General features: G+C 36.6%; 1 protein-coding gene across 3 annotated transcripts in view; it reads left to right on the top strand.

Moving 5' to 3' along the window:
• Window positions 1–11,750: 11,750 nt before the first annotated feature.
• ADGRD1 (adhesion G protein-coupled receptor D1) overlaps window positions 11,751–27,574 on the top strand; it is a 145,389-nt gene continuing 129,565 nt past the window's right edge. For 2 of the 3 annotated variants that reach the window (XM_065692483.1, XM_065692481.1), the window contains exons 1-7: window positions 11,751–12,323; window positions 12,420–12,456; window positions 14,911–14,994; window positions 18,187–18,282; window positions 19,795–19,917; window positions 24,222–24,401; window positions 25,601–25,855. In XM_065692483.1, the coding sequence (XP_065548555.1) occupies window positions 12,255–12,323; window positions 12,420–12,456; window positions 14,911–14,994; window positions 18,187–18,282; window positions 19,795–19,917; window positions 24,222–24,401; window positions 25,601–25,855 (844 nt within the window). In that variant the 5' untranslated portion in view covers window positions 11,751–12,254. The remainder of the gene's footprint in view (window positions 12,324–12,419; window positions 12,457–14,910; window positions 14,995–18,186; window positions 18,283–19,794; window positions 19,918–24,221; window positions 24,402–25,600; window positions 25,856–27,574) is intronic. The other variant, XM_065692482.1, reaches the window with a different exon arrangement.

The raw sequence follows: 27,574 nt of genomic DNA, 5'->3' as shown, positions 1-27,574 counted from the left end.
GCCAAAATCGGGAAACATTACTGATATTTGTGTTGGGAGAATATGGATTACTATGCTGTTCTATACCAGCAGCTTTTTCAGAGAACACCCAGGTCCTTAGAATGGGAAAGGCAGTAGTGGTTCTGAGTCTTCACTGACCTCTGATTTGTTGGCAGCTGTCCTTGGGTGCAAACTATTGCCTTTCCAGCAAAGATGGAAAAAAAAAAAAAAATCCTGTTTCCTCATTGGATTTAGAGCTCACTTGGCTGCTTGATAAATGGTACAGTTAAACTTCGAAGAATTTTAAGCTGGAGAAGAAAGCTTGATAGGATAAACAGTTGGAAAGACTTCATAGGACTTGCTGATGATTCAAACCATATCCTCTTTATATATCTAGTTATTGAATGATTGTAGGAATGTTGAGATGGAAGGCTTGTTATTTAGTACAGAGTCTAAATCTTCTTAGGGTACAAATTTGAGCATCCAAGACCAATAGTTTTAATTGGGTTGAGTGGGTAACTTTCTTGTATTTCATAAAGTGAATACATTGTTCAGTGAGTGAATGCCACTTCCCGAAAATCCTTACGTTTTACAAGCTGTATCACTAAAAAGGGCCAGTGTTTATATTGGAGCACAGTTCACTATAGGAGCAGGTTGTTTGATTTTGATTTTATTTTGATTAGCGATAGTTCATGTCTACCTTGCTGTGATCCTGGAGTTCTTGGATTTAAAGAATCAGATTCCTGTATTTCTGCTGCTTGCTTGGAGTGCAGGGAGTATGAGAAGAAACGTCCTCATGTATTTTAAACAGAATTTCATATTTTATAACACAAAAGTTTTAATGTTGGATCCACTATCTCTGAAGTCACAGGTTTAATATATTTAATGCAAATATTTGAAATTGAATTTCCTTAGTATAGGAGGCATGCCCTGGGCTTACTCTCAGTTGCCTGTTAACATGTTAATCAGGATGGAAAAGGTCAGCTAAACTCTTCAGTCACAGAAAGCTCATAAGGTGGTTGTGATCAGTAACATTTAAGAAGAAAACTAATCACTGTCAGCCAGTGTCGTTCTGATCATGATTGTCTAAGTGATGGAATCGCTGATTATAATCTGAAGCATCAGGATCTCTCTTGATACAACTATTTAAATTTTCTGGACTTAAGTGTTAAGCTAAAGGTAGCAAATGAAGTGACTAAGTAAATAGTTCTTGTTTCATTTCTAAGGTGAGAAGTTGCAGGAGCCAGTGCTACAGTCTGATTTTTCCCAGTTGAAATACTAAGTTCCATTGCGGTTACTATGTAAGCTTTTCACTACACAAGCCCAGTGGTAACTCGCTGATGACTTTCATATCTTGGTGACATTTGAAAATAACATGGGATGGAGCAAATGTGTGTTTTCCTTATACTGAAAATATGAGAGACAGCTTTCCTATCAGGCTTTTTTTGATGGATTACACCATAAAACTGAAATTTCAAACTTTCAGATTGGCTTTGCAGGGCAAGTGTTTAGGGGAAAGAAAGCAAACTAAAGAGGGTTTTTCAATTTATAAATAAGAAGGTGGGTCATAGTAAAGGAGAACTTTACATATCCATTGCCTTTTGATTATGCTTTTTTAATTACTTGTACCAGTTTTACTTGAATACCTAAAATGATGTCTAATTATAAAACTTTTTTCGAGATGTAGCAGGCAAGTGCAGTAGTTATTCAACCATCATGTATAACAAAAGCGCTGTTTGAGATGCGTCATCTGTAACTTGAAGTGCGAGAGTTGTTGGCCAGGTATGTGAGGCTTAAAGTACATGTGTAGTTCTTAGCTTACTAGCTGAACATACCTGTAGTTTAAAAATTTTAGCGGGAGTTGGAACATTGAGGGTTGCTTTTGTGGTACCAGTTGCAGCCACACGGTGGGGCACACTGTCTGTGCAGCTGCTTTGCTCCAGCGCTGTTAAGTTGCAACATACCTGTTGGGGCTGCACAAGTGTCATGTATTCCAGAAGGGATGCTCTTAGGTTTATTAACAGTAGCAAATGGCTGTGCATGTGCAGTAGCAGATGCTACTTGATAAAAATTTAAAATGGAGTACGTAAGAAGTTTGTGGGTTTGTTGTTTAGTTGTTGGTTTTTTTTGTGTTTTTTTTTTTTGTACACTGCTTCAAGATAAATAGAAATTTTAGTAAGGCTTTTTTTTTTTTTTTAAAGTTAAATCCATGAAGTATGTGAAATAGACCAAGGCAGTTACTTATAGAATGACTTTTGTTTTCCTAATGCTGTTAGCATAGCACTGCACTGGCACTGCCATCATGTACTTGTTTCTTTGCCTACTTTTTTGGTACATTTAGATTAAAAAACAAAGTACTGAAAACTATAAAGAACCAGCCAACATGTTGATAACTGACATGGAATTAAAGTATAGCATTACTGGGAGAAAATATAAATCTGTGCATTAAATGCAAACCAAATACATGGTAAGGAATACATAATAGTTAAATCGAGTACAGTACTGTGTTGTGTAACTCATGTCTTGATCTTGTAGTCAAGTTCCAGTATAAATAACAAAATTAACAGAAAGCTTGAAGAGCTTGCTGTAAAGAAAAAAAAGCTTTTGAAGAGCTTGCTGTAAAGAGACTGTAAATAAGGGAGAGAGATGTCCCTCCACTGAGACCTTCAAATTTAACACGAGGGCCAGAAGAACTGTTGGTAAAATAAAACAAGCAGAATGTTGCATGAGTCAGTGAAATGCCAGCTCTGTTGTAATGGGCCAAATTTGTGAGAAGAAACACGAAGGACCTCAAAAGCAGGAAGGAAAGCATGCCACAAGGTGGGTTGCCAGAAGAGATATGAAGAAAGGTAAATATCTAGCAAACAATATACTCCTATGTTAATAACGTAAAACATGGAATTTCATGGTTTAGTGGTAGATTTGACAGGGTAACTGTAGATGGGACTTTGATCTTAAAGTCCTTTTCTAACCTAGTTGATTCTATGATTCCAAAACTTAACTAGCTAGTAGCCATTTTACTTAATAGAGGTCTGCTGTTGGATTTCAAAGCAAATAAATGAAGGCAGTAGGAGGAAAGAAAGATGCAGATGGGAGAGGGAGGGGAAATGTCAAAACTGTCCTGGCAACTGAGAGCATGTCTAAATGGTACTCCACAATAGATAATTTAAAATAAAGACTACCTAGTATCCAACAAATTGTGAGAACTTCCTGTACCTGTACATGAGAGGGGCTGATCACCTACTGTTCTTTGCTGGAAAGCACTTAAGGTGATGCTGGTGTTATACCATAGCAAAAAGCTTTAAATACAAGAAATGGAACTAACAGAACATAATCAAGTTGGTTTCATCACTCATCTTGGTTTGTGCCCGTCAGTTGACTTTGCTGGAACTTCTGTGATGTATATGTAAGCTGCTTGAGAAAATTAACACCCTGCAACTTGAAGATTACGTGTCAGATGTTTCACCACTTTCTTGTAGGTGAATAACTTTGCAATTTCCAGATCAGGTAAACAGCTGGGACATGTTACTAAAGTAACATGGAAAGAATAAATACATGCTTTAGGCATGTAACATATTCTGTGTTGCAGTTTGGAAGACATAGACCCTGGGTCAAGCAGTTTTCTATTACCTGTTTTATTGCTTCTTACCTTTAATTTACTTTGCAAGTGCTTTTTAACTGCTTCTGTTACAGGCTTTTAAACATGTAGGTGCTGCCTCTTTGATAGGTGTGTACTGCCTTGTACAACCAAGACCAGGTCCTGACCTGGAAGCTTCAGTGCAGCATGTGAATAAAAACATACTCACTTTTCATGGAAATATTCTAGATCAGACTTGCAGAATAAGTGCAAATGAAAATGTATAGGTATAAAAACCTTCTGCATTTGTAAAACTAATAGAAGAAAACTATGCCATCTGCTTGGCTTAATTATGCTTTCAAAACTTTGTATTTCAGTTCTGTTGACCTCTATTGAGTGGATACTTTGCTGCTAGTGGTTTACCACTAGCAAAGGACTCATGTTCTTATTCCCACTGAGCAATGGGTAAACCTTACTTATAAATACATGGCATATATCGCTGATTACTCAAAATCTGATATTCTAAGTTTTGTCATGCAATTTTGACAGGTACTGCCTTAACTACAGAACTACTTCTTTCATATTTAATTGTACAGATGCGAATATTGATGTAGGTATTCCTTGATTATTCTATGTCCTGTTCACCCCAGCTGACTTTGCGTGTGCTAAAAAAGGCTTGGAGCCCAAGAGAAAGGGAAACGCTTAACCTCTTGAAAAATCAGTATTTCTAGTTAAAAAGGATCTGAAGAATGTCATGTCAGTCGTCTCCAGCTGCAAGTGACATCTGAAATGACATTTACTTAAGTCTATGAAAATCTCAGTTACAAATTCTCTAGAAAAAGAGGTGATTTTTTTTTATCTCCCTATCATGCCTGTTTACATGGTCAAAACCACATTTTGAAAGTTTGATTTTTATTTCAGTTTGCTTTCCTGCAGTATGCAGTAAGAAGAGTGGCAGATATAAATGGGATTTTTCTTTCTTTTGTTTATTGTTTTGAAAACACGAGTTTAGCTAGTTCCATAATTTCAGGGTGTGTTTTGTGGTTTTATAATCTTTGGGATGGCCTTTGTAGCCAACATGTGATTTCTTCTGTCAGCTTTATAAGCATTACAGCACAGTGATGAGTGAACCAATAGAAATCTTACTGGTCAAGAGAGTGCAGGCAAGAGAATTTGTACTAGGGTTTGGTTTATGTATTGATCCTCTCCTATCAATGGAGAAGTAAAAACCCCAAGACTCAGTGTCTGAAATTGCAGGGCTTCGGCTGGATCTTAATTCTGGAATTCAGTTTTCATTCTTCTTAATGAATGGGTTGCATGCCAGATTTGATGACTCTTCAGATTCTGGTACATTTGGAAGCAACTGCTGATGTTTTAGCCAGCTCTTTGATTTCAGGCCCCACCCTCTCATTGCTTTTGCCACTTAGATATAGACTAAAAAACTACAAAAGACAGGAACTGTGCTATTCCACATAGAATGGAAAGTCTTTAATATGCACATCAATAATTAGGCTCAGATGTTCTTACTGCAAAGTAATTTGTGCTGGCTTCTGGGTGTGCTCTCTCCATTTGTGCTAGTAAAATTGTTCCACAAAGCAGCTGAATGAAACTTTCATGGAGTTGCTTTTATCCAGAAGAGCAACAAATAATTAAATCTGTAAGAGGAAAAACTGGCACGAACTCGAAAGGCAAAACTTTATAATGGCAAAATACTTGTGTAATTAAGGAAGTCTCACTGCCTGAATGATATAAAAACATACTCAGTTACAAGCAATGGCATTTTGGCAAGTAAGATTTGGTTTAATCACGTAAAAAAAATCATCTGTATAATGTTTAATTGATACAGTTATCCAATTATATGTAAGCTTGACATTAACACTGAGATAATCAGATTTTACTAAATCTTAGGGATTTGCACAAAAGTCTAAATTATTTTTCAAAAATCAAATGATTTCTTCAGTGTATGGATAAAGATGTTCAAGACACTGCCACAGTATACCACAAGTCTAATGAACAGGATGATAGAGTAAATATGCAATAGATTAATCTGCTAGCTATTAATTAGTAAATGGGCCTTAATTCAAAGAAAAGTGAAATGTATAATTGTATGATGTCATTAACCTGCTTACTAGGTCTCTGAATCATCAAGTTCTTAATGTTTTCAGAAAGAATACATAAATAAGATTCATATTACATATATAGCACTGGAAAAGTATTTTCATCTGATTAGGCCTAAATTTCTTTCTCAAAAAGCTGTATTTTGTTTTCTGGCATCAATCAGCAACTTCTCATTTTCTTAATTAGAAAAATATTTTTCCATGTTAGTGTTTGCCCTTTTTGAATGAGCTCCAGGATTTTTTGTTTGCTTTTTCTCCAGTCAGAACTGTTTAGTTTGTGCTTTTCAGTATAGTCAACTCGGACAACTTCATGCAGTGTTTTCATGAGGTGTAGTTTGTTTTCTGATTCATTTTGGCAAAATAGTCTTTACTACTTGGTGTATCCTAACAAGATGATGCAATGGCCACTGCCACCCTTTGGTCATCTTCTGTTAGTTGGCATTGTGCAGATCAGAACTGTAATGCCTGGAGTTCTTCTACCTGTGAAGCTTTCTTCATAGCTTTTGTGGTTCTTCACTGATCTGAGAAGCATTTTAGTTGCTCTTCAGCAGCTGTCTTTCTGCAGGTGGATCCATACCAAAGTGGGGGACCCATTTTAAAGCTCTTAGCAGCTTGTTATGCCACATGTAATAGCTGCTTATTCACAGCATTATTTTTGTGCTCTTGAAAGTTACAACTTTGAGGAGCTGCACTTTGTCAAGAATCGGCCTACTGTTAATCACAGCACTACTGTAAGGCTAATAAAATCTGTATATATTCATAACTGTTTCCCATGCTAGTAAAGCTTCCATGTCCCTCCCATAGCATGCATTCTCTCAAAGGCTGTACTAGGTTTTATAGTCCGTACAAAATCATGCATAATCCTTTCCCATAAGGTCTAGAAAGTCTTGCTTTTATTCTCTTTTTAATTAAAGTTGTTATTTATAATGCATTGAGGGGTTTTGTTGGCTATGTATTGGGAATTCAAATCTAGTATTTTCAATGCAAGCCCTGAAATGTAGTGTTGATACTAGCCAAAGTAAAGATTGAGTATGAGGAAAAAATAGACTATATCCATGATGTCAGATATTACATAACCATGGCAAAATGGTTGGGACTGAAAGAACTAATCTAGCTCATCCTTCTGCTGCAGGGTAAGACTGTTTTCATAGTTGACAAGTGTTTGTCTAGCCTGTCCTTCAATACATCCAATAATGGAGATTGAAGAGCCCTTTCTGTCATTCACTCCTGTGATGTTCTACGTTAACACCAAGCTTTGCTACCTCTTGCACCTCTTCACTGAGTGTAGAAAACCCAGTTTGGTCCTTCACACATGACCAAATCCCTCTGTACTTTGTGGCTTCTCACTCTTGACTCCTGGTTTGCTGATGACCCTCTCCTTGCACTCAAGCACACAAAACTTCTTGTTTCCCCTCAAGAATGGCCTTAATCATCTTGTTCTTAACCTGCATTTATGTAGTGAGTTATGTGTGTAAATAGAGAACATCCTTTCATGTTTATTATTTTGACAGTTGTTGTACCTAGGTTTGAGACCCAGAAGAGACTGTTACTGCTCTAGGCAGCATATGAACTTCAGAAATGGTGGCTCTTTCCAGGGAACTTTAGATCTATGAGTTCATTTCTGCTTAAAAACAACACACACCACCACGAAACACCAACTCCTCCAAACCTAACATCATTTTAATAGATTTCGTAAACATAGGTAGATAGGACATCAAGATGAAATTAATCTTAGTCCTCAACGCAAAAATAAGCATTTTAGTTTTGTAGTTCAATGTACTGAATAGTGCAAAGAGCAGTAAAAGTAAAGCTGTAGCAAGCTTTGGCATAGTGTAGCAACCAAAACTAATCAGATTCTTGGGTGTAGTAGACTATGCTCTCTTGGTAATCAGTGTTTAAGTGTCAGCTATGGTAAAGTGGCTTTGCTTGCAGCCAGTTAAACCTTAGAAATTGGGGGGAAAGCCAATGTAGCAGCTGTGGCCACAGTCCCTGGTTTAGGGAGGTGACTGCAGAATCGAGGCAGAGGCTGTGGGACAGGGATGCACAAACAAGTCACAGGGCTAAGTGACTAACACAGATCTCATATCAGATGATGGGAGTGCAGTTAGCAGGGGCAGCATCTTCATCCTGTATTATTTTGTCCTTGTACAGTAGCTAGAGGGAGAAGACTGCTAAGTTGACCTTCTTGTTGAGTGTGAATACTGCAAGAGTTTCTAAGTACAGGTCTGATGTGCTGCTTTGGCAGTGAATATGTCAAACTTGGTCTGAGAGCTAGTGCAAAACCTTCCCATTGGTACAGTCTTATCAAGGCCAACTTCATAAGTTAGGAATTAATGGGGTTGGGTTGTTTTTTTTTTGTTTGGGATTTTTTAATCATCCATTTGTTTATCAAATACCTTCCTTGGAATGGACTCACAAATCTATATTGGAATAAGATGGTATAAGGAAAGGGTAATAAACTGTTAGAGGTGAGCCCTTAATCTGTGAACCTGTGTCTGCTTTAGAGGTCTGTGAGTAAATAACTTTTCCTCACAAAAATAACTGCTGGTATAACGGTGTGCATTGACAAGGTGGCAAGCTTAGTACAGGATCTTGTTCTGGTTCTTTGCAGTTGTGGAAATCTAGTCAAATTGCACCTATGTTCATCTGAGTAGTTTCAAGAGAGTTGGTAGAAGGATGTTCTCTGTAGCAAAAGATAGCTCAATTAGTGTGTAAAACTATGAGGGGTTTTGTGTAAATGAATTAAATTCTATAACTATTTACCTTGGATGCTCATAACAAGCTAGAAAACTTAGCACTAAAATTTCAAATTTAAGTGGATGGAAGTTGATATATCAGCTGTATCCACCATATTAATACTGTCCATTACTGACAGAGAAACGGATAGATCAGGGAGTCATTTGAATCCAAAATATTTATTAGTTTATTAGTAGAGACTCTGATATTAGAGAAGTTTTACAAAATCTAGCTAGTATTTATTCTTAAAATAACTCCTAAGATGTTTGTTAAAGCATTTCAATCCCAATTACGCACCGGCTTTCTTGTGGAAAGTTAATGATTCCAATGAAAACAAAGGAAGAAAATGGTATTACAGATTGTCTTCTCTAGTATAAAGCAGTCTTTAAAGGATTATTCTCTCTGCTTGTGTTTACATAGTAATAAAGACTTTTTAACTTCAGGTTATTTTTCATTTCCTGGCAAATGTCAGGTACTGCATTTGCTGATTTTTCTGTTTCAATAATACAGTCATTCTGAGTGAACATGAGGTGACCAAGAAAAGCTGAAAATGGAACTGAAGAGTTTGATTATTGCATGATAGGTCACACTTAGCATTGCTCTGAAAGTGTTGCAACCAGCATCACCAACATGTAACAACTGAGCTTCTTTTCTTGTTAATCCTTTGTCTTTGAAAGGCTCCTATTTTCCAAAAAATCAAAGGTAAGGGGGGTAAAAGGGGGAGTGGAGAGAGAGAAACCTGGGGCACATGATTACCCAGTGCTGTTTGCAAGCCTGTGATTGTTGATACAGATCATCAGGCTTTCTGCTCTGTATAAGGAGCTCATTCTACCTGTTGGCAAATATCTGAGCTGGAGCATGTCTCCTCCCTGGCCTTTTTGCTGCTCTCTACTTAAGTGGGACAGAAAATCTACAGCCTTTCATGGACCCCCAGCACTGTAATGTTTGGTCACAGCTTTCTGCTTTCTGACCCCCTTTAGCAGGGCCCCAGGACAGCGGGCGAGAGAGCTGTGCTGGGAAGAAACCTATCCAGCAGGCTTAGTGTGGGCTGCCCGGTTACCCAGCATATGCAGACCTTTGTGCTTTTATTGACACGTAAGTACTTGAAATGAACAGTATTTCATCTGCAGGTTCTTCAAGAGCAATCTACTGTAATTGTTTGTCTTCTGATTGTCAGATCAGTTATTCCTTGTGTGCCAGATGCCTGGTGCTGCCTCTGGTCTGTGGTAGGAGCAGTGTGACTTTTCAGATCAGGTTTCCAGAGGATCACAGGAATAAATTCAGAATTTGTTTCTGCAAATAATTTCCAATGTCTGCTTGCAATGTGCTGTTTCCACAGAAATTTTTGGCAGTGTACATGTTTGCTTGGATTCTCACAATTGTTTTGGTAAGCATATTCTTTCCCTAGACAGGCCTCTCTTGGCAAATATTTCAAATTCCTGTCTTTTTCTTTCTACATTTTAGCTTTTTTCAGGATTTTTTAGCTGTAGCTCTATTATTTCTAAGGGTGGCTCTATTTGTCAGTATATGAAGCAGAATTCCTCGGATATACACAGAATTCCTCCTTTTCCTTCAGGATATAGAAGAGTTTGTGGTTAACAGTAATGAGAAAAGGAGTCAAAAAAAAACCGAACAAAAAAAACCTAGAGAGAAATAAGCAAAAGTCAGACTGGTTTAAACTACATGGGAAAACTAAATTTTTGAAGGAACTGAAATTCAAAACTTCAAAAATTATTTTGTTGCAGATAAAATCTGAGTTACAAAAATAAAAAAAATAAGCTTTTTTTCTTTCACTAGAGAGGTTTTGTAGTATTAAACTTTTGGTAATACTGAAACATTCATGTACCATATGAATGTCCACAATTAATTTTTATCTCTTTTAGTCTTTGGATCCTGGAGCTCCATCTACTCCCCAGTCATCTGAAAGGGGCTAGTTACCACCAGAAGCTTTGGAAGTTCAGTATCCATCCAGGGTATGGATAAACTGGGTAAGTCAGGACCACAGCTACAACCAGCTGAGCTTCCAGCTATATAATTTCTATGTAAAATGTCAATGTAAAACTGTTTCATCCTAAAAGTTAAAATCAGCTAGAGTTTGGTGCAGAAGTTGTGATGAAGTAGACAAGTAATAGGGCTAATATACTGTAAGGTATAGAGCTAAGTAAAGGAACCAGGCAAATAGAGGCTGATAGAGGTACCTGGAGAGGTGGGGCCAAGAGTCACAAAATGTGAGGGAAGTGAGGGAAGGGTAACTAAATGGTCAGAAGATAAGGCATAAAGAGGCAGCAACAGGCATGGAAGCAGGAAATGTGATCACTTTCCTATAATCAGGAGCTTATGTGTCCATTGATTTTAGGCAAAGAATGTTTTGCTGCGTGAGTAAGCATCTGGGGCTGAAAACAAAATCCAGTATATTGACGTAGCTTTTGGCAAAAGCAAAGGTAAATAAAATAATTTGATTTTTGTTGCAATATTAACATGGTCTGGTCTATTTTTTAGTTTCTAGTCTTGTCTACACCACATTGAAATTGCTCCTATGAGGATAAAGGGCAGAAATGAACAGGGAAGGAAAGCTTATCTATTTTTGTTAAAAGTACTAATATTACAATTTATTTCACTGAAAATAGAACTTGGAGGGAACTGAAAACAAGATTTTTACCATAAAGGAGCAAATTAAATGAAGACTAGCCACAAGTTTTAGCTGCTTTTTTTCTTTTCCATGTAAAATGATGGCTAATACTTGTGATGGAGTGTAATTGGGAGGCTTTTAAAAATAGTTTAAATGTAATTATCTTTTATATATAAAATAGTGGCAAATATAAAAGTATTTTCCTAGTTCTTCTACTGTTTTCATTGTGCAGCTTTGATCAAATCAGTGAAATCTTTAATGCCTCAGTTTCCTTTTCATGATATACAGTAGAATTAATCCCTTACAGTGCCATGTAGTTTAATTCAGTACTTTTTTCAAATCATGCTTCTTCAGGCAGAAATACAATCTGCTGTTTTAATAGCTGTATCTTAGGTTTCCTTCAAAACTTTCTGGCCAAAACCTGTTTTATTTTTCTTAAGTGTTTGAATTAAGAACCCTTGCTGTGCCCTTGATTCTTCTCAAGTGTGCAGCTTGCAAAGAGTAGCAATCTCTTTTATGTGTTTGCTGAAGCACATTGATTTGTTTCCACTTGTTGCTAGCTGGCTGGTGTTAGGACCCAGAAAAGAGACAGCAGCAACGTGATATAAATAGAGTACCAGAATGGGACAAAGTTTGAGGAGAAAGTATGACATCACTCGGACTTGCTCTCCACCCAAAAAGATCTGGGATGGAGGTGCAAACGTGAGCTGGATAAGTGAGGAGTTAGCAACTCTTTTCAGTTCAGTTTCAGAGGAATAGTGAGAGTTACACGCTCTGTGTGCTACAAGGAAGTACATTTTCTTGCTTGCAAAACTAAAACTGGCTTCAGATCTCTGACAATGTGAAAGTAATTTGAAAGGAAAAGGCAACCATAGGAAGAAAGTTGAAAACAAGATCTTTTCTTTTTGGCACAGATTGTAACAGAAATATTTGACTTCTTTCCATGGAACAGTACAACTTTTGGATCTGATGCACATTTCTTTTAATTTTCCTCCAGTCACAGTAATTTAGTTAGAGTTAAATGAAGAGATCAAAGTGTGAAGCAAACGAATATTACTTAAAGGTCTGGAAGGATGTTTTGCCATCACTGAAGGAATGGACTTTTTGAACCTTCATGGAAAATGCACCTTTTAATACAAGAAGTAGCAAAGGAAAACTTGTGATTGAAATCTTACAGAAATTACATTTCAGTTTTACTTTTAACCTTAAATAGACAATGGAGAACTTATCATCTCTGCTCTCTTGTCATTATTCTCTGCTGATTTTATTTCAGTACAAATATCAGGTAATGTTCTGAATATGGTCAGTAGTGAGATATATTTGGATTCCTCTTAGGAAGTTTTGCCGCACTGTGTCTCATTACGTTATGTTTTATGTGCAGGTATATGGAAACTATTCCCAGTTACCCAAACACCCAGGTAAGGAATGTTCTAATTGCTTTTTATGATAATGTGCTTAAATGTTTATTTGCTTTTTTGGTTTGTATTTCTTAATTTTCTTAGTAGCTCGAAAGAAACTGTGATCCTATATTTAATGTCAACTATGTATTAAAAAATGTAATAGTCTTAAGTATCAGACTGTACCAGTCATTCAAGATTCAGTAACTTACCTTCTGGAAATTCTGTGCAGAATGGAGAGAAATGGTTTGCATTTGACAGATAGAAAATATAAACTGTTTATGTTTTAGTCCTTTTTTTGAGCATGACTTTTTGAATCAGACCTCTACTCAGCCTGTTTTCTTTTTCCCCTCAATGAGGTCAGCATTTTCAAGTCGATGATTTACAGTTAGATATGCCAGCTTGTGTACTTTGCTGTAGTTTTGCATGGCTTTAAGTTGTCTCCCCTCCTCCTAGTCTTCATGCCTCAGTTTAAATTAGTTATAGACCATATTAAGGATCTCTCAGATGTTTTCAATGTAGAAAAAGCTTACTTAAAGCTTACTTGGGGTCTGCGTGTAACTGCAGAATTCTTCTGGTTTTATATAAATAGTTTAACCTCAAGCCTCATGGTGGTGTACAAGTACAATTTTACTCCTTTAGCAGTGCATGTATTGCTTTGTGTTTTAAGTTTTAACCATATGTAATTATTTTCAAATGAAATACAACGCGATGTGACAAAGCCATGTTGTCTGCTATTGCAGTAGTTTCACCCCCGTTAGTTGCTGTTGTTCTGCCTTCACTGGGAAGCAAAGTACAGTCTCATTTTCTATAGATGAGGATCACTGGCTTCTAGCTGATGAAACAGTATGGGGGGGGGGAAGCTTCCCACAGTAAAGGTGGATGTTACGCAACACCTATTTTGTAGTATAGTGTGTGAGTGTAAGTGTTAGTAATGCTTTCTGAATTGGAGCTAGACTTGTAAAGAGGTCCTGTGATTGTCCTAAACACAGCATAGTTACCTATTAAAAGGATATTGCCTTGAATTCAACTAATATTTGGAACAGGTATTTGTTTTCCAAGATGTTCTGAAGGCTGATTGGCTGGTAGTGGGGCAACAGTGTGGCCACAGACATGTGGGTCTAGGCAATTCACTTTGCTGCGTATCTGTTTTCCTTTCAATTATTTTTGCGCATTTTTGCAACCTTTTAAATGTAAGCTCCTTAAAATATAACTGCTTCTTAGGAGTTTGATGCCAACTTTGGCTTTGTTGCTGTGCTGCTACTACTGCTAATAATAAAATTCTTGTGCCACATTATGACAGAGGTTTTGTGGCATCAAATTACTTTCTCACTGGATTTTTCATTTCTATTTGTCTCAATATTTTTTTTCTACCACCTCTCTTAACTTTAATCCTTTTCCTATTTTGATACATAAAGATGTTAATAGGAGCAAGAGATATTTGTATATAAGCACACTGTGAAACAGCAGACATGTTCTGTTCTCTGCGGAGTGGAATTAGTAGTTTGATTAAAGTCAGATGGAGGTATGTTAGCACAGGTAGCCTATGCGGATGCTCTTAATAGCATCGCAATTTAGAACTTCCTTTAGCAGCAGTAAGAATATGTTTTTTGAAGATAGAACTTAAGCACGTGTGTGGATGTAGTTCATGTGAATACAAAACCCCTTGGTCCTGTTTCCTTGGCATGCTTTGTCACGCTCAGCTTAGTTGAGTTTGGATTGCCTGGAACTTTTAGTCTGGGTTTTGTATATGCTTATTCTGTGTCACTGTTTGCTTGTGTTGTCAGTACCCTTCTCCTTTTGTTAGCAGTTGAGCCTTTATCTCTGTCTTCCAAATAATTTAAAGTATAGGCATAGAATCTCATCTGTTTCTCTGAAGACACCCATCTGTGGTAAGACAACTTCAAACAGTTCTAGTCAGGTAGGCCAATAATAGATCCTGGTCAATTATGAGTAATTTGTTAGATACTGTTTAAGAATGAAAATTCCCTGGAACTCCAGTTCCTTGAACCAGAGAGAGCTGAGTTACCTATGAAGGAGGCAGGAGCAGTAGTAGTATGCTATAAAGGCTAAATATTCTCCCATGCTTTCCCTTCTTAGTGCTTTGTACTGTCCATGGTGTGTTTGGAACTGTGAGTAATGTTTTGGAATTAGTCTTGAATGACTTAACTGTTACTTCAACAAGTGCGATCTGGTATAGTAACAGGGATTTAGTCAGAGATTGTTGCACATTTTAAGTGCAGTTAAAATAAAAATCAGTTGAGCTTTAAAACCAAATTTTCTGCAGTGATCAATCAGATGGTTTTAGTATACTCTGCCATTTTGATTTATCATCTTGCTTATGTGCTGCACTTGATTTACATAAAATATTTTGGCTAACTATTGACTTCCCTTATTGCTTTCTTCTGTGGCAATTTAACTACACTTCTTATTTGCTCTTACTTTAATAACCTTTTCACCTGTATTTCTTGAAAGGGTTCAAAGTTCTTGCATCAGCTTCCCACTACTGGCCACTGGAAGATGTGGATGGAATTCATGAATTTCGGGATACAAATGGAGGTAGGTAAAGGATTCGTTGGCAGTGGCAATAACATAAGTATTTGTGGCAGTCTGTAAGTAGAAAGGGATCAGAAGAAAGGAAAGGGGTTAGGTTTTGTACCACAGCAGTTGAGATTTTTTTTTTTTATCAGTTAATGTTTTTGCAGTGCTACAGTGTCCAAATGATAATGTATTTGTGAACCGATTTTACAGAGTATTCTCAGATGTTTTATGAGCTGTCTGCACGTTGTTAAGGTTATAGAGAGAAAAGGTTTATGATGCAACAAGTCATTGAAATCACACTGTTATTGGTTGCTTTGGTACATGCTAATACACTCAGTGACTGAGATAGCTGGCTATGCTGGCAGTGAAGTGCCTGCCGCTTTTTTGAAGGGGTTAAGTGCCCTAATTCTTCATGCAATTTGAAAATGCCATGTACCCTCTACAGAAAGAAAAGTGCAAGTTCTTATCTGTATACTGACACACTTCTGTTTGCTTTTGGGTATTCCCTTAAAAGCAGTATTGCAGCATTAGTTCAATTTATTTTTTTCCCAGTCAGGCAAAATAAAGATAGTTTTGTAAGACAAAACTCTGTGATTTGAAAAAGTCAGTTGTCAGGACCACAGGATCCCTGAGGGAATGATATTAAAAGGCAGTTTGGTTGGATTTAGCAGTTTTCTGGTTCTGATGTTTCACATCAGGACCAAAAACGGTGGTGGAGGTTTTCTGGGGATGTGCAGGTGATGTAATTAATGGAACTTTGACCAAACCACTGTATCCGATTGCACCATTATGGGCTTGCAGGGCCATTCCTTTCAGATGAAATTTTCGGGTATGCTCTCTCTCCTTTTGAGACTCAAAGGTCCCTTAGTATTATTCACATGGAGTGCTTTTTCTCTTCTGACATTTTAGCCAGTTCCAAGTTAAGTTGATGTATGTTCCCCAGTATTTTCTACAGTATGGCTACCACCTTGGCAGTAGAGCTACACAGTTTGGTCCTTGTGCATGGGGTAGCCGCTATACTACTACTGGTGACTGCGATATCTTTACTCAGAAAGATGCAGAAGATTAAATCTGGAGTTAGAGACCTTTATAACCTTACATGAAAGATGTTAACAAAATTGTGAAGTTACTGCTATTTATTATGCAAAATTCGTGCTATCAGTCTCGGTTCCTAAGTAAGGAAAAAGATCCATGTATTGTAAGCTTAGACTTTGACCCATCTTGCCACAAAAATTCTTAAAGGAATGAAATTGGCTCACCAGAAATAAATCTGGGCAATATTCTGCTCCCGTTAGAGGCTGATGGCAGCATTCCTTTTGACTTCAGTAGAATCATAATTTGGCTTACAAAAAGTTACCATGTGAGTTCTCGAACAATGTGTTAAAGTATTTTTCTGACACTGTAGTTTCAAGAAGAGTAAAGCACTCCATATCTAGCACTGTTTTAGCACTTGTGTTACAACAAAGTTATTTTTGAAAGGGTCTGAACAAGCGCAATTGCTATAAAATATAGCGATTGGCAATTAATGTTAGATTATTTTTCAAGTTATGTTTAATTACGTCAACAAAATTCAGAACTCTTTTCAATAGTGTTTTGGAAAATATAGAACAGAACATAGAAAGTTCCTGATCCTACAAACCTTCACTTACAGGAATGGGACTGGCTCACATGAACAGTCTCCTTTGACTGCTATTATGACGTTGTGTTAAATAACTTTACAAAGGAGCCAGCTGCATTACTTTGCTGAAAAAATGTTTGGAGGACTTTGTTTTACTATTGTTGGCAAAGGATGCCAGGAGCAAAAAGTCTCATTCTCTGCAAAGCAGCTCTGATAATGTTGAATTTTTCTTTAGTGTACTGGATAGTTCAAATTCTTCAGTTGCTTATATTGTGTCTTATAATACACACCTATTACTTCAGCTGCCTCCAGCAGACTTCTTATGTATCTGTCTGAGATTTGACTTTGATATACCAGGAAAGTTTTCTTTTTATTATCTAATGCAGGTGACAATTTGCTTGTTTTTGATACCATTCTGATTACACAACTCTTCTGTTTATTGCTAGAGCCTGCCTTGTTTTTCCACTCATCACATCATGCAGTTATTTTCATTCCATGTTTCTCCTCTTATATCCTTGAAGCATCATAATCTGTCCGTCATGTTAATCCATTTTATTTGTTGAAGTCATTGTGTGTGAAGCCAGATTTATATCTCTCAAAGCATTTGTGTTGTGAGAGTGTCAGTGAATTAATTTTATCATCTCAGCAGTAGAAGCAATTGAAGGGAAACAATCAACTTTAAAATTTAGCAAACAAAAAAAGATGTGACCACGTTCAGGTTTCTCATCGGAACCCTTGTTTTCCACGTCTTTTTATCTGGAGGTCTTAGCATGGGTGTTTTTTTTTTTTTTTCTTTAAGAGCATTTGCCTTTCCCTTCTATATAAGCTCAGTTGGCTAAAATCCCAAATCAATGTCTATTTACTTCCATGGGCGTTCCCTCAAGCTCTGTTTGCTTGCCCAGGGTAAATAATAACAGTGGGCAATGGTAAATTATCAAAATTTAGAAAATTGAGAATAAAATTTTATTGTCAGATATAAAACAGTTGGGTTTTTTTTTTTCCTTATGTTTAGATGGGCTTTCTCATATTTTAATTTGTGCCCATTGCCTCATCTCTTCACTGTACATAACTAAGGAGAGTCTGGTACTATCTTTAGTGTCATTGTGTGTTTATACACATTGATAAGATCCCTGAGCTCTCATGTCCAGGCTGAGGAGTGCCAGCATTTTCAGCCTCTCACTGGACTTGCTTCAGTAAGTGCATGTCTCTCTTGTACTGGGGAGTCCAGACCTTAAATTGCCCATAGCTTTTGCACCAGTATAATGATTTTTGGTATAATTGCAGAGCTCCTTACCAACATGATCATATTTCAGAGCTCTTCATCAGCAGTTGTATTTTTTAATAGTTTTCCTTCTCAGTTTACAGTAAGAAAAAACCAGATGGTTAACTGATATGTATATATTTACCTTGTGTAGTTAAAGAATGTAACATTCACAAGTATACAAGACCTTAGGAGAAATGGTTGCATGATAATTTTAAAGGCCGCTGATCAACATCTTTATGTTGAGAGATATGAACTGGTCAATTCATTACTGATTGTGTTTATTCATTGTTTTGCTTATTTGCTTATTTTCTTTTGTTGTTCCACCCAGCTCTAAGAATCCACAACTTCACTGTGCTTCCTTCCCATAACTCTACCTTTGTATATACCAATGACTCTGCCTACTCTAACTTCTCTGCAACTGTAGGTGAGGATTTACATATTTTTTGTTCTGCATTTGTCAAGGTTGGATGGTTCTTGTAACACTGGATTCAAAGTTAACACTGAGTTTTGATTCATGTGGTCATGTGGTAAAGGTTTGTTTATGCTTACATTGTCACCTGTTGTTGAAAAAGCACTTCTGCAATGTTACCTGAAGTACCCTAAACTCCTGGGAGAGACATCATCATGCTAAGCAGTAGCCCATGGGAGAATGGACCCCAGTGGTCCTCCGAAACTGATAATATTCGTATTATACTTAAAATAAACTGAGATGACATTTCAGAGGAACATAAAGAACAATAGGTCTGATTTTCTTATTGCTTGCCTTTCAAGGTTAAAAGGAAAAAGAAGCCATTTGCTTTTCACTATTTCTTAGTAATTTTTAAAGGACACATTAAAACAAAAACAAGCAAATCTGCAAAGCCAGTAAGATTTTGTCAACCCTGACATCTTTGATTAACATGATCAGTTTTCTTTTTGTTTTGTTTCGGGGTTTTTTACGGCAAGAAGCAGTCTGGGTAGATATGTCCTTTTAATATTTTTATTTCTTTTTTTACATCAACACACCAGAAGATAAAAGGAAAACAGAAAATGACAACTCTCCAGGCAGAAACCTGATGATTGGAAATTAGCTACACAAGCATAATAAGCTTAGTAATTTAATTTAAGTCAGTAGCATTCATAACTTGTGTAGGTGCAAGTGTCCACTTTACAATTGTGTTATAACTCAGATCTTCTTTAGTTCTTGGAAAATCTGACCTAAGGAGAAGAATGGAAATGATAAAACTGTCATTAGGGCTGCTCAGATTCTTGGGTTTTCGTATTTGAATGCTAAACCCACTATTTTTCTACTTTCTAACAGTGAAAGTGTGCTACCAAATGTGAACTCTATTAATAATGAACTTCAAATGACCCTAATGCCATTCACTGCTTTCTTATCTGCTATACAGGCCATTTGCATAATTTACACATAATAAGATATATTCAGTATACCATTGATGTCACTCTTTTTAATGTTAAGAGAAATACTATGGAAACAGACATGCATTACCTTAGGAGTAAATCTGGCTAGATGAACTTAGAATTCAAGTGACTAAACAAATGTTGGCTTCATTTTCTAATACACACTCAAATTTTTAAAGGAAACTAAATTTTATCTCTCAGTTAGAGGCAAAACTTCTTTACTTCTTCCTCAAAGAGGGGAAGATATGAAATGAGACTTATCTGTAGGGTTCTTGAAAAACCCAAAACCTTACAAACTCCCAAGAAGTAAACCCCCACCAAACTCAAAAACAAAACAGAAAAAAATTAGTCAAGCAACAACAGCAAAACCCAAAACAAAACAAAAAACTCAAAACCCCACAAAAAAATCCCCCAACAGAAGTAAACCTACAGTTGGGACTGGATAAACATATGAGGTAGACAAATGTATTAGAATTGTGTTTTTGGGAAGTTTTGGTTTATACAAATATTAAACTATATTTTTCTTTTCCTTTAGATATTGTAGAAGGAATGGTGAACAAAGGAATTTACGTCACTGAAAAGAAGGGGGTTACCTTTCTTTTCTTCGGAAGCTATCAAAATTCTTGCATTAGTAATCCAGAAGTTTGTGGACCTGAAGGTTAGTAAATTCATTAATTGCTATTAACATTTCTTTTGCTGTCAAATTACCTAGTTTAATGACTATTGTTTCTTTCCTCATTGGGATGAACTCTAAATTACTAGCTTGATGCTTTCCTTTATTGAATTAAAAACAGTTGAGTGTTGCTGAAAATATAGTCTTTCCTAACTGCAATTTAAATTGGAATTAATCACCAGCTACTCAGATCAATGATGTACAGTGCAATTAAATCAAACAAAAGCTAAAATAAGCTTTCAGTGCCCAAAAGTTTTGCCTGTGGCACCAAGTTTGATCATACAAGAACTGCAGTTTGACAAACAATATAAGTTGTCCTACAAGTTTTAAATTTAGTTTTAAGAGACAGTTTTTCAGTGTGGCCTCTTAGCAGGAATGTGGTTTTTTGGCTTGTGTTTTTTTTTAGATTTATCATTGGAAATAACAACATTGTTTTTTTCCCTTCCATTTCTTCTTCTTGGGCTATGGCCACAAAATAGGTAGAATGAGGACACAGGTTTGAAAATGTGCTGATTACAAGAGGTCATTAAAACTATGTGACTGTCAAACCAAACATAGAACTAGTCACTAGCATAAAACATTAACTGGAGACTTGCCATTCAGTAGAAATGGATCAGTGGAAAATTGTGGCTTTCCATATGTAAACTCCTGCAGCCCTTAAGCTTGAGAAGTATGGTTAAAATTGAATTTTCTGGCTTTTATTGGTTTGGACCATTCTTCAGGCAGGTAACATCACCTGAAAAGGGATTTTAAATTTTTTTTTATTTTTAGCTGCTAAAGCAAGAGTCATGTAAGAACTTTTTAAGAAATTAGGCCAGTCTCAGACCAGATGGTACATGGCTATTACCTGAGAGCATTAGGAAAAAGTAATTTGGTGTCCCACCGTAGGTATTTTTCTGATACATGCTGTATATTTTCATACCCTTTTTTTCATACCCCTTGGAAGTACAAATAATCAGTAAATCGTATTATTTCTACATCTATAGTATAATGTGATGATAACAATAAATTATTTTCATAGTACCAGAGCATTCCCAGTATCTCTCTAACAAGAACATTAAACCCATAAAACACTGAAATGTTAAGCAGATAAAATGTGAAATCACATAAACAATAAACACTAAATCACAGTAGCAGTATAAAAAAAAAAAAAAGGCGGGGGCTAAGCCAGCACCCCTTTATCTAAACAACGTGTCTGTGTTTTTCTCCGAATCAAATAAAACCTGCAGCAATGATAAGATATAATTTTATTCAAGCCTCCTATTGCTTAAACATCCTTTAATGTTTGTTTGTGATATTTGTGTGAAACTGGTGTTAAGTACACTTAACCAGGGAATGCTTTCTGAAACAATCTTGGGATATTTTTAGATGAAATATTACAACCTGTGAAACAAAAATCACATTATTTCTTCCTAAGCTAAATTTAATGAAATTTCAGAACTCTTTATTTTGACTTGAGAAAACAATTTCTTCTTGTTTTTTAAATGTTGAAATATTCTTCCCCCGCCTTCCTCCTTTCATGAGTAATTTTTAAACAATGGTTTTCTGTAGAGCAGTTTTGGCCTCATTGAAGTGGCATTTTCAGTCAAAAGAAATATTTTTGAAAGATGCAAGAGAATGTTCTCTTAATAGTCAGTTTGAACACAGGAGGAGCTGAATTTGGTCAACATGTGGGAAGTTAAAGCAAAATAAAAAAGCAGTCATATGCACAACATAGCACTTCGTAACTGTGTATTTGTTGTGTACCTTTAATTTTTATTTTGGGAAACCATCTCTACTGCAGACATGCTTTATTGCCTAGTATCTTTAAGTCATTTAAGCTTCATCTCCCAGCCTGTAAAGGAGGAATACCAGCACTTCCATATCTCTCAAGTGTGGTGAAATACTGGAAAAAAAATTGTAAGAGACTTCAGCAGAGGAATCTCATTAATAGCGGTAATAGATTAACATGATCACTTTTGGTGGCCTTTCAACCTGTTACTTGTGTGCTAAAGTATGAACTCAGGCTTATCTGTTGATGAAGGTATTGCAACTTGCTTACAACAAGCCTCAAACTCTTCAGTTGGGAGTTCACAGCATTTAAAGCTTTAAGCCCATATCCATCAAGATCTAGCAAACTGAGACTGATGATGTTCATATACTGATTGATTTCTAGGAGGCCAATGATAATTGATTAGCATTTCCACAGTGCTTATTTTATCATGTTTAAAGTGTTTAGGAAATAGTATGTATATCTTGTAAATCGATGGATGCTGTCATGAGGATAAACAGAACAATTAGACAGGAAGATACTACAGTTATTTATTCTGCGATAATATAATTTTAAACTTTTCTGCTAAGAAATGTGAAATAAAAAGAATTTACATTCCAGATAATAGTGGGGAAAAAATTTCTAATGACTGTAGTGAGCTGTTTAAGGGCTTTGCATCTTTAATCACATAATTGTGAAACACAAACAAACAAACAAAAAGTTATTTTAACAATAAATGTACATTAGAGCTTGAGGGCTTCATTACCTTGCGCTGAGCTATCTGGTTGCAAATTGGTGAGGTTCATACTGCCTGGGGGCCTGCAGAACTGCCACTATAAAATCATCCAGACAAATACATTGACTACAGATCTAAAGAACATATTCAGCAGGTTAAGGGAGATGATTATTCCCCTCTGTTCAGCGCTCATGAGATCATATCTGAAGTACTGTCTCCCATTTTTGACCCTCGATACAGAAGAGATGCTGATAAGCTGTGGTCCAGCAGATGACTTAGGGGGCTGGATAGTATGACATGGGAGCAGAGGCTAAAGCTTTTCCTTACTCCATGAAAAAAAGGAAATGCTAAGGGCTGTCTTCAGTTATGTGGTTATAGAAGCAGATGGAGCTAAACAATCTTGGAGATGCACAATGAAAACATGACAGGCAACAATATAGGCACATTGTACCACAGGAAATGCTGATTAGATCTAAGGAAGTAAGTTTCCTTGCAATGTGTGTGGCCAAGAATTAGTGTAGTTTGCACAGCAAGGCTGTGCAATATGCGTGTAGAGTGACATTAAAAATCACAGCTGAGCTCTAAGCAGCCCAATCCAGCTCTGAAATTGGCCCTGCTTTGAGCAGGCAGTTTAGACTAGGTGATTTTCAGGGTTGTTGGCAACTTAATTCTCAATGTTTCTTTGTGGCAAACTACTTCCACTTCTTTACTTCATAAAATTTTTCTCAGCCTGCTCTGAACTCAGACTTTATTGTTAGCACTTTGTACTTTAGTTGAGCCATTTTCTTTCTAATTGTATTTGACTGAAGAAGCTCTACTGCAGAGCTGCTACGAACTTGTACAATGCAAAGGAGGTTTGATTTGCTACTTGTGTTTCAGTCAAGCCTCTTGAGGTAACCTTTATTGAAGAAACAAGCTATCTTGCAGAAATAATATATTTTACTAATGTGCAATCCAAAGAGCTCTTAAATTTTATGGTATAATAGTAGAATTGACTGTTAATTGAACAGGTTTATTTGTGGTCAAAGTTAATCATGCACTTTCAGGATTGCTCTTGAGTTTTGGAAAGAATTCTGTGATTTTGTGTAGGTGGGGACCTCAGAATTTCATCTGTGGCTCTGCAGATGTTTGTGTCCCTTTCTTTTATGTTGGATCTTTGCTTTCAGCAATTATTGGAGCATTGAAGTGTGAAAACACAGGTAGTAATGTGCCTAGAAGAATTAAAGTGTAATTAGCAACGGTTGCCACTCAATAAACATAGGCATGCTGGCAGCCAGTTAGCCCATCAGTAGCTTGGAAGCAGTCAGTGTACTATTTCTGGTTCTTCTGGCATTTGGTGAATGTGAAAAAAAGATGCAGATGCTAGTGGAGGATATGGAGGTACGAGAGCAGCTTGTATTTTGAAATATGTAAAGATCATAGGAGGAAAAGGGGATCATCACAGCAGGGTGAGAAAAGTAAGGAGACTGGAGAGATAAAGCCAAAGGAATGGAAGCATAAATATGTAAAAAAAGAAACCCAAACCAAACAAAACTTAATTACTTTTGGTGCTCAAAGAGCTTTAGTTTTAACTGATAGAAGCTACTCAGAAAGCAGTGATGTCCTCATGTGATGCAAAACTGAGGAAGAGATGTTTATTCGGTTTGAACTGTTACAGCAGTGTTGATTTTGAAAGTGCTGTCCTTGTTTATGCTAGCAGGTCATCTGTCCTCCAAAGCATTCCCACTCCCTCTATCCTACAGTACTGGAAAATTTTAATTGCATTTGTTTTTTTCATTAACATCTCTTGCTTCCTTTCATTAGGAGTAACATTTTCCTTCTTCTGGAAGACTCAAGACCAAAAGGCTAAGTTTCTCCCTGCCTCTGGTGGACAAGTAATTTCCAGTGGTTTCAAAATCTGTTCAAATGAAGCTGAGGGCTCAGTGGAATTTTACACCCGTGGAAATGCAATGATGAAGTGGAAAGCAAGCTTTAGTCCGCCAGGTAAAGTTTATTTTATTTTTTTTAATTATTCGTTGTTTTATTTGACTTTATTCTTTCACAGAGGTTTATTGGTAAGAGCACAACTTCAGGAAAGAGAACTATATCTATAAAAGTAGCTGTAGAGCTTTGTGATTCGAAGTTCCCTTGATGTGGGCAGAGAGAGAAAGCTTGAGCTGAAAAACCAGTGATACTGTATTATAGAACATTTGCAATTCAGTAACAGTCCTCAGACCCAACTTCAGTTCTTTGTGAAATGGAATTGTTATCGACATCAATAGATTAACTGCTTAGATGGAAACTTGTGTGAAGAATCCAAGTCAGTCCCTGACAGTTCTTGGTAAATTCTAAAACTGGATACATGTGCTGTCCTGTACTGCCTCCTCAGTTAAGACTTTATTGGTAACTACTTAACTGGGTGTTCAGTGCTTTGGCCATTTTGCCATCTGTTGAGTGTCAAGATTTTTGTGCCATGGTCTAGTATTAATATACATTTTGATACATCACATACCTTCCTGCTTCTATCTAACCTGTGTACTGTTGAGGAGCAATAATACCTTGTGACTGGAATCAATTCTGTTCTTCTAGTAATGCCAGTGACAATCACTAAACCTTTTCTTGCCTTATTTTACTACCTGAACATTTGTAAAATAGGGCTTTCTCACCTTGTAGTAGCAGAGTTTTTTAAAGCTTGATAAATCAGTGTGAAAATCTTATTTCAAGATAAAAGCAGCTAAGTGGGAGAATAATTTATGTATTTTTGGAATATCCAATCTAAGTGAAAATTAACATTATGGTTTTGGTCCTCTAAGTATAAGAGAGAAACACTGACAGTTTTTAATTAATCTATTTTCTTGTTCTCCAGTTTTAGTAGTCTTTATGCTATTCTTGCTGAACTGTGTTTTGAGACAGAATTGAAGGGACTTTAAATCTTGTCCAATAATACTTAACAAGTATAATTTATGAAACTGCAGTGAGCCCAAGAAAGAGTTCAGAGAAAAGCTAACAGGCATTCTGCCAAAGTATGGGCTTCCCCATGGGTATAAAGATTAATATACATGACATCAGCATTCCATAATTCACTCTTAGCACGTCCTATACAGCTCTATAGCATTGCACAAGTCAGCAAAAACATACTGAACTGGAAAGACTCTAAATGAAATTGATTCATGGGTTTTGCTGTGATTTTTGATGTTTTGCAGGTCCGTACTGGACTCACATTCTTTTTACTTGGAAATCAAGGGAAGGACTGAAAGTCTACGTCAATGGAACTCTAAACACAACTGATCCTGATGGGAAAGTTTTCTATGATTACGGAGACCCCACTGCAAATCTACTGACTGGAACAGAGGGGGATCAGACCAAGCGCTATGTGAATGGGGCATTTGATGAATTCATTATATGGGAGAGGGCACTCACCCCCAATGAAATTGAGCAGTACTTTACAGCTGCTGTTGGTGAGTATATGCTTTGTTGTCATGATTAATATTCTGTAAACATGCTGACTTAAAAATTTTAGTGTGTAGGGTTTGTATTCATTTTACATCTTTTGGCTGCTGAACATAATTTTTAGAGGCAGAAGTTGTCAGGTATGCATGTCACCAAAACACTTGGCTGTCTTTGACTGCAGTTTTTTCATCCTGGGTTATAGCTCCTTAAAAATGCCATAAAAAATTAGCAAGATCTGAAGTATACAGCCATTGTTAGATCCCCTAGCATCAAGAGAAAAGGAGCAATAATTAGACTTGAGGTACAGCAGTATTAGGAAAGACTGACTCCAAATTTCTAACTTGCACTCTGGTTGTTATGTAGCTTAGAGCCAAGTGACTCAGTGTGTTCCAGCAGATGGGGATAATAATGGTTATCTCTTCAGTTCCTGGAATGATAAAGACTTACTAACTCCTGTATGTCTGTGAACTCAAAGAGGTCAGCTGAAATGTCATATAACAGGCAGAGGATCAGGATTAGAACAAAGGCTTTGAAGACTGGCCAGTAAACCCTGCAAGTTGTTCTGCGGATCTTTTTCAGTGCAAGAAAGTCTGTTGCTATTAAGTGCTTGTGTGTGAGTAGCAGTTAGAAAACATCCATCTCGGGAAATAAAGCTATGGGGCATCTGGAACATTTGGCTTTGCTGGCAGTTTCCCTGCTTTCATTTATTCTTACTAGGTTACTGGGAGCTAAAGCAGTTACACCCATAACTCTTGTGCTTTTAAACCCATGGGAACCATTTTTACAATGGAAAGTCTTTTGAATAACACATAACTTCTGATGCATTCCTGGAAATGAGAAAGTGTGTGTGACTTCCAGGTTTGGTTATAGCAGTAAAATTATATTAAAAAAATATTTTTATTAAAAAAACACCATAAACTAGTTTACATATAGTTGAAGTAGCTGAGAAAGAAAACCCTCCACCTGGTATATAATGAAACAATTGCCATTTGCTTTGCTACACAAATAATACCAATTGCATTCAAGTTTTTTATTTTAAAATCTTATTATTTAAAAAAAAAAAGGATTTCTATGAAAGTCTTTAGAAATTCTGGTTGTGAGAGGATTCATTTGATACAGTAAATGGCTTTAAAATCTTGAAAAAAAAAAAAACCCCACTGTTCATAATGCTCTCATCATGTTGGAAAAATGCTTTTGATTTGGCTGCTGTATCTTTCACAACAATCTAGGTTACTATAACACTACCGAACTTAAAGCTACCATAAATCACATCCTTTGATTTAGTGTAACTCAAGAAGAATGTTATGTTGCTAAACTCAAGAGCAGTAGATTTTCAAATTGACCTGATCTATCTACATGTGTTCCCTGTTTCACTGTCAGAGAAGTATGAGTTACATAAATACAGAGGGAACTGCTTTTTAACCCCTTGAGTTCTTGTGAGCTCACAGCAACCATCCTCTGCAGCATTCCATGCTCCCATCTTCACTCTTAACAAATAATCAAGGCATCATGGAAAGCTCTTTTCACAAATGCAAATCTTATTCAGAACTTCAGTTTCTACTCCTTTTCTCTGTACTTCGGCTTGGAAGGAGTCTTACTGCAGCTCTAAGTATCTGTTAGCTGAGTGTTTGTAGCTACCTTATGAAACACTGTGGGAAGAGTTGGGCCCTCTCCTTCTGCTGAGGTCTAAATTTTTAGTGTTGTATAGAACTGTTTTCTGCCTTTCA

Source organism: Lathamus discolor, chromosome 12 (genome assembly GCF_037157495.1).
Source record: "Lathamus discolor isolate bLatDis1 chromosome 12, bLatDis1.hap1, whole genome shotgun sequence".
NCBI classification, from domain to species: Eukaryota; Metazoa; Chordata; class Aves; order Psittaciformes; family Psittacidae; genus Lathamus; species Lathamus discolor.
Note: the sequence above shows the minus strand (reverse complement) of the source record. Positions and strands in the feature narration are given on the sequence as shown.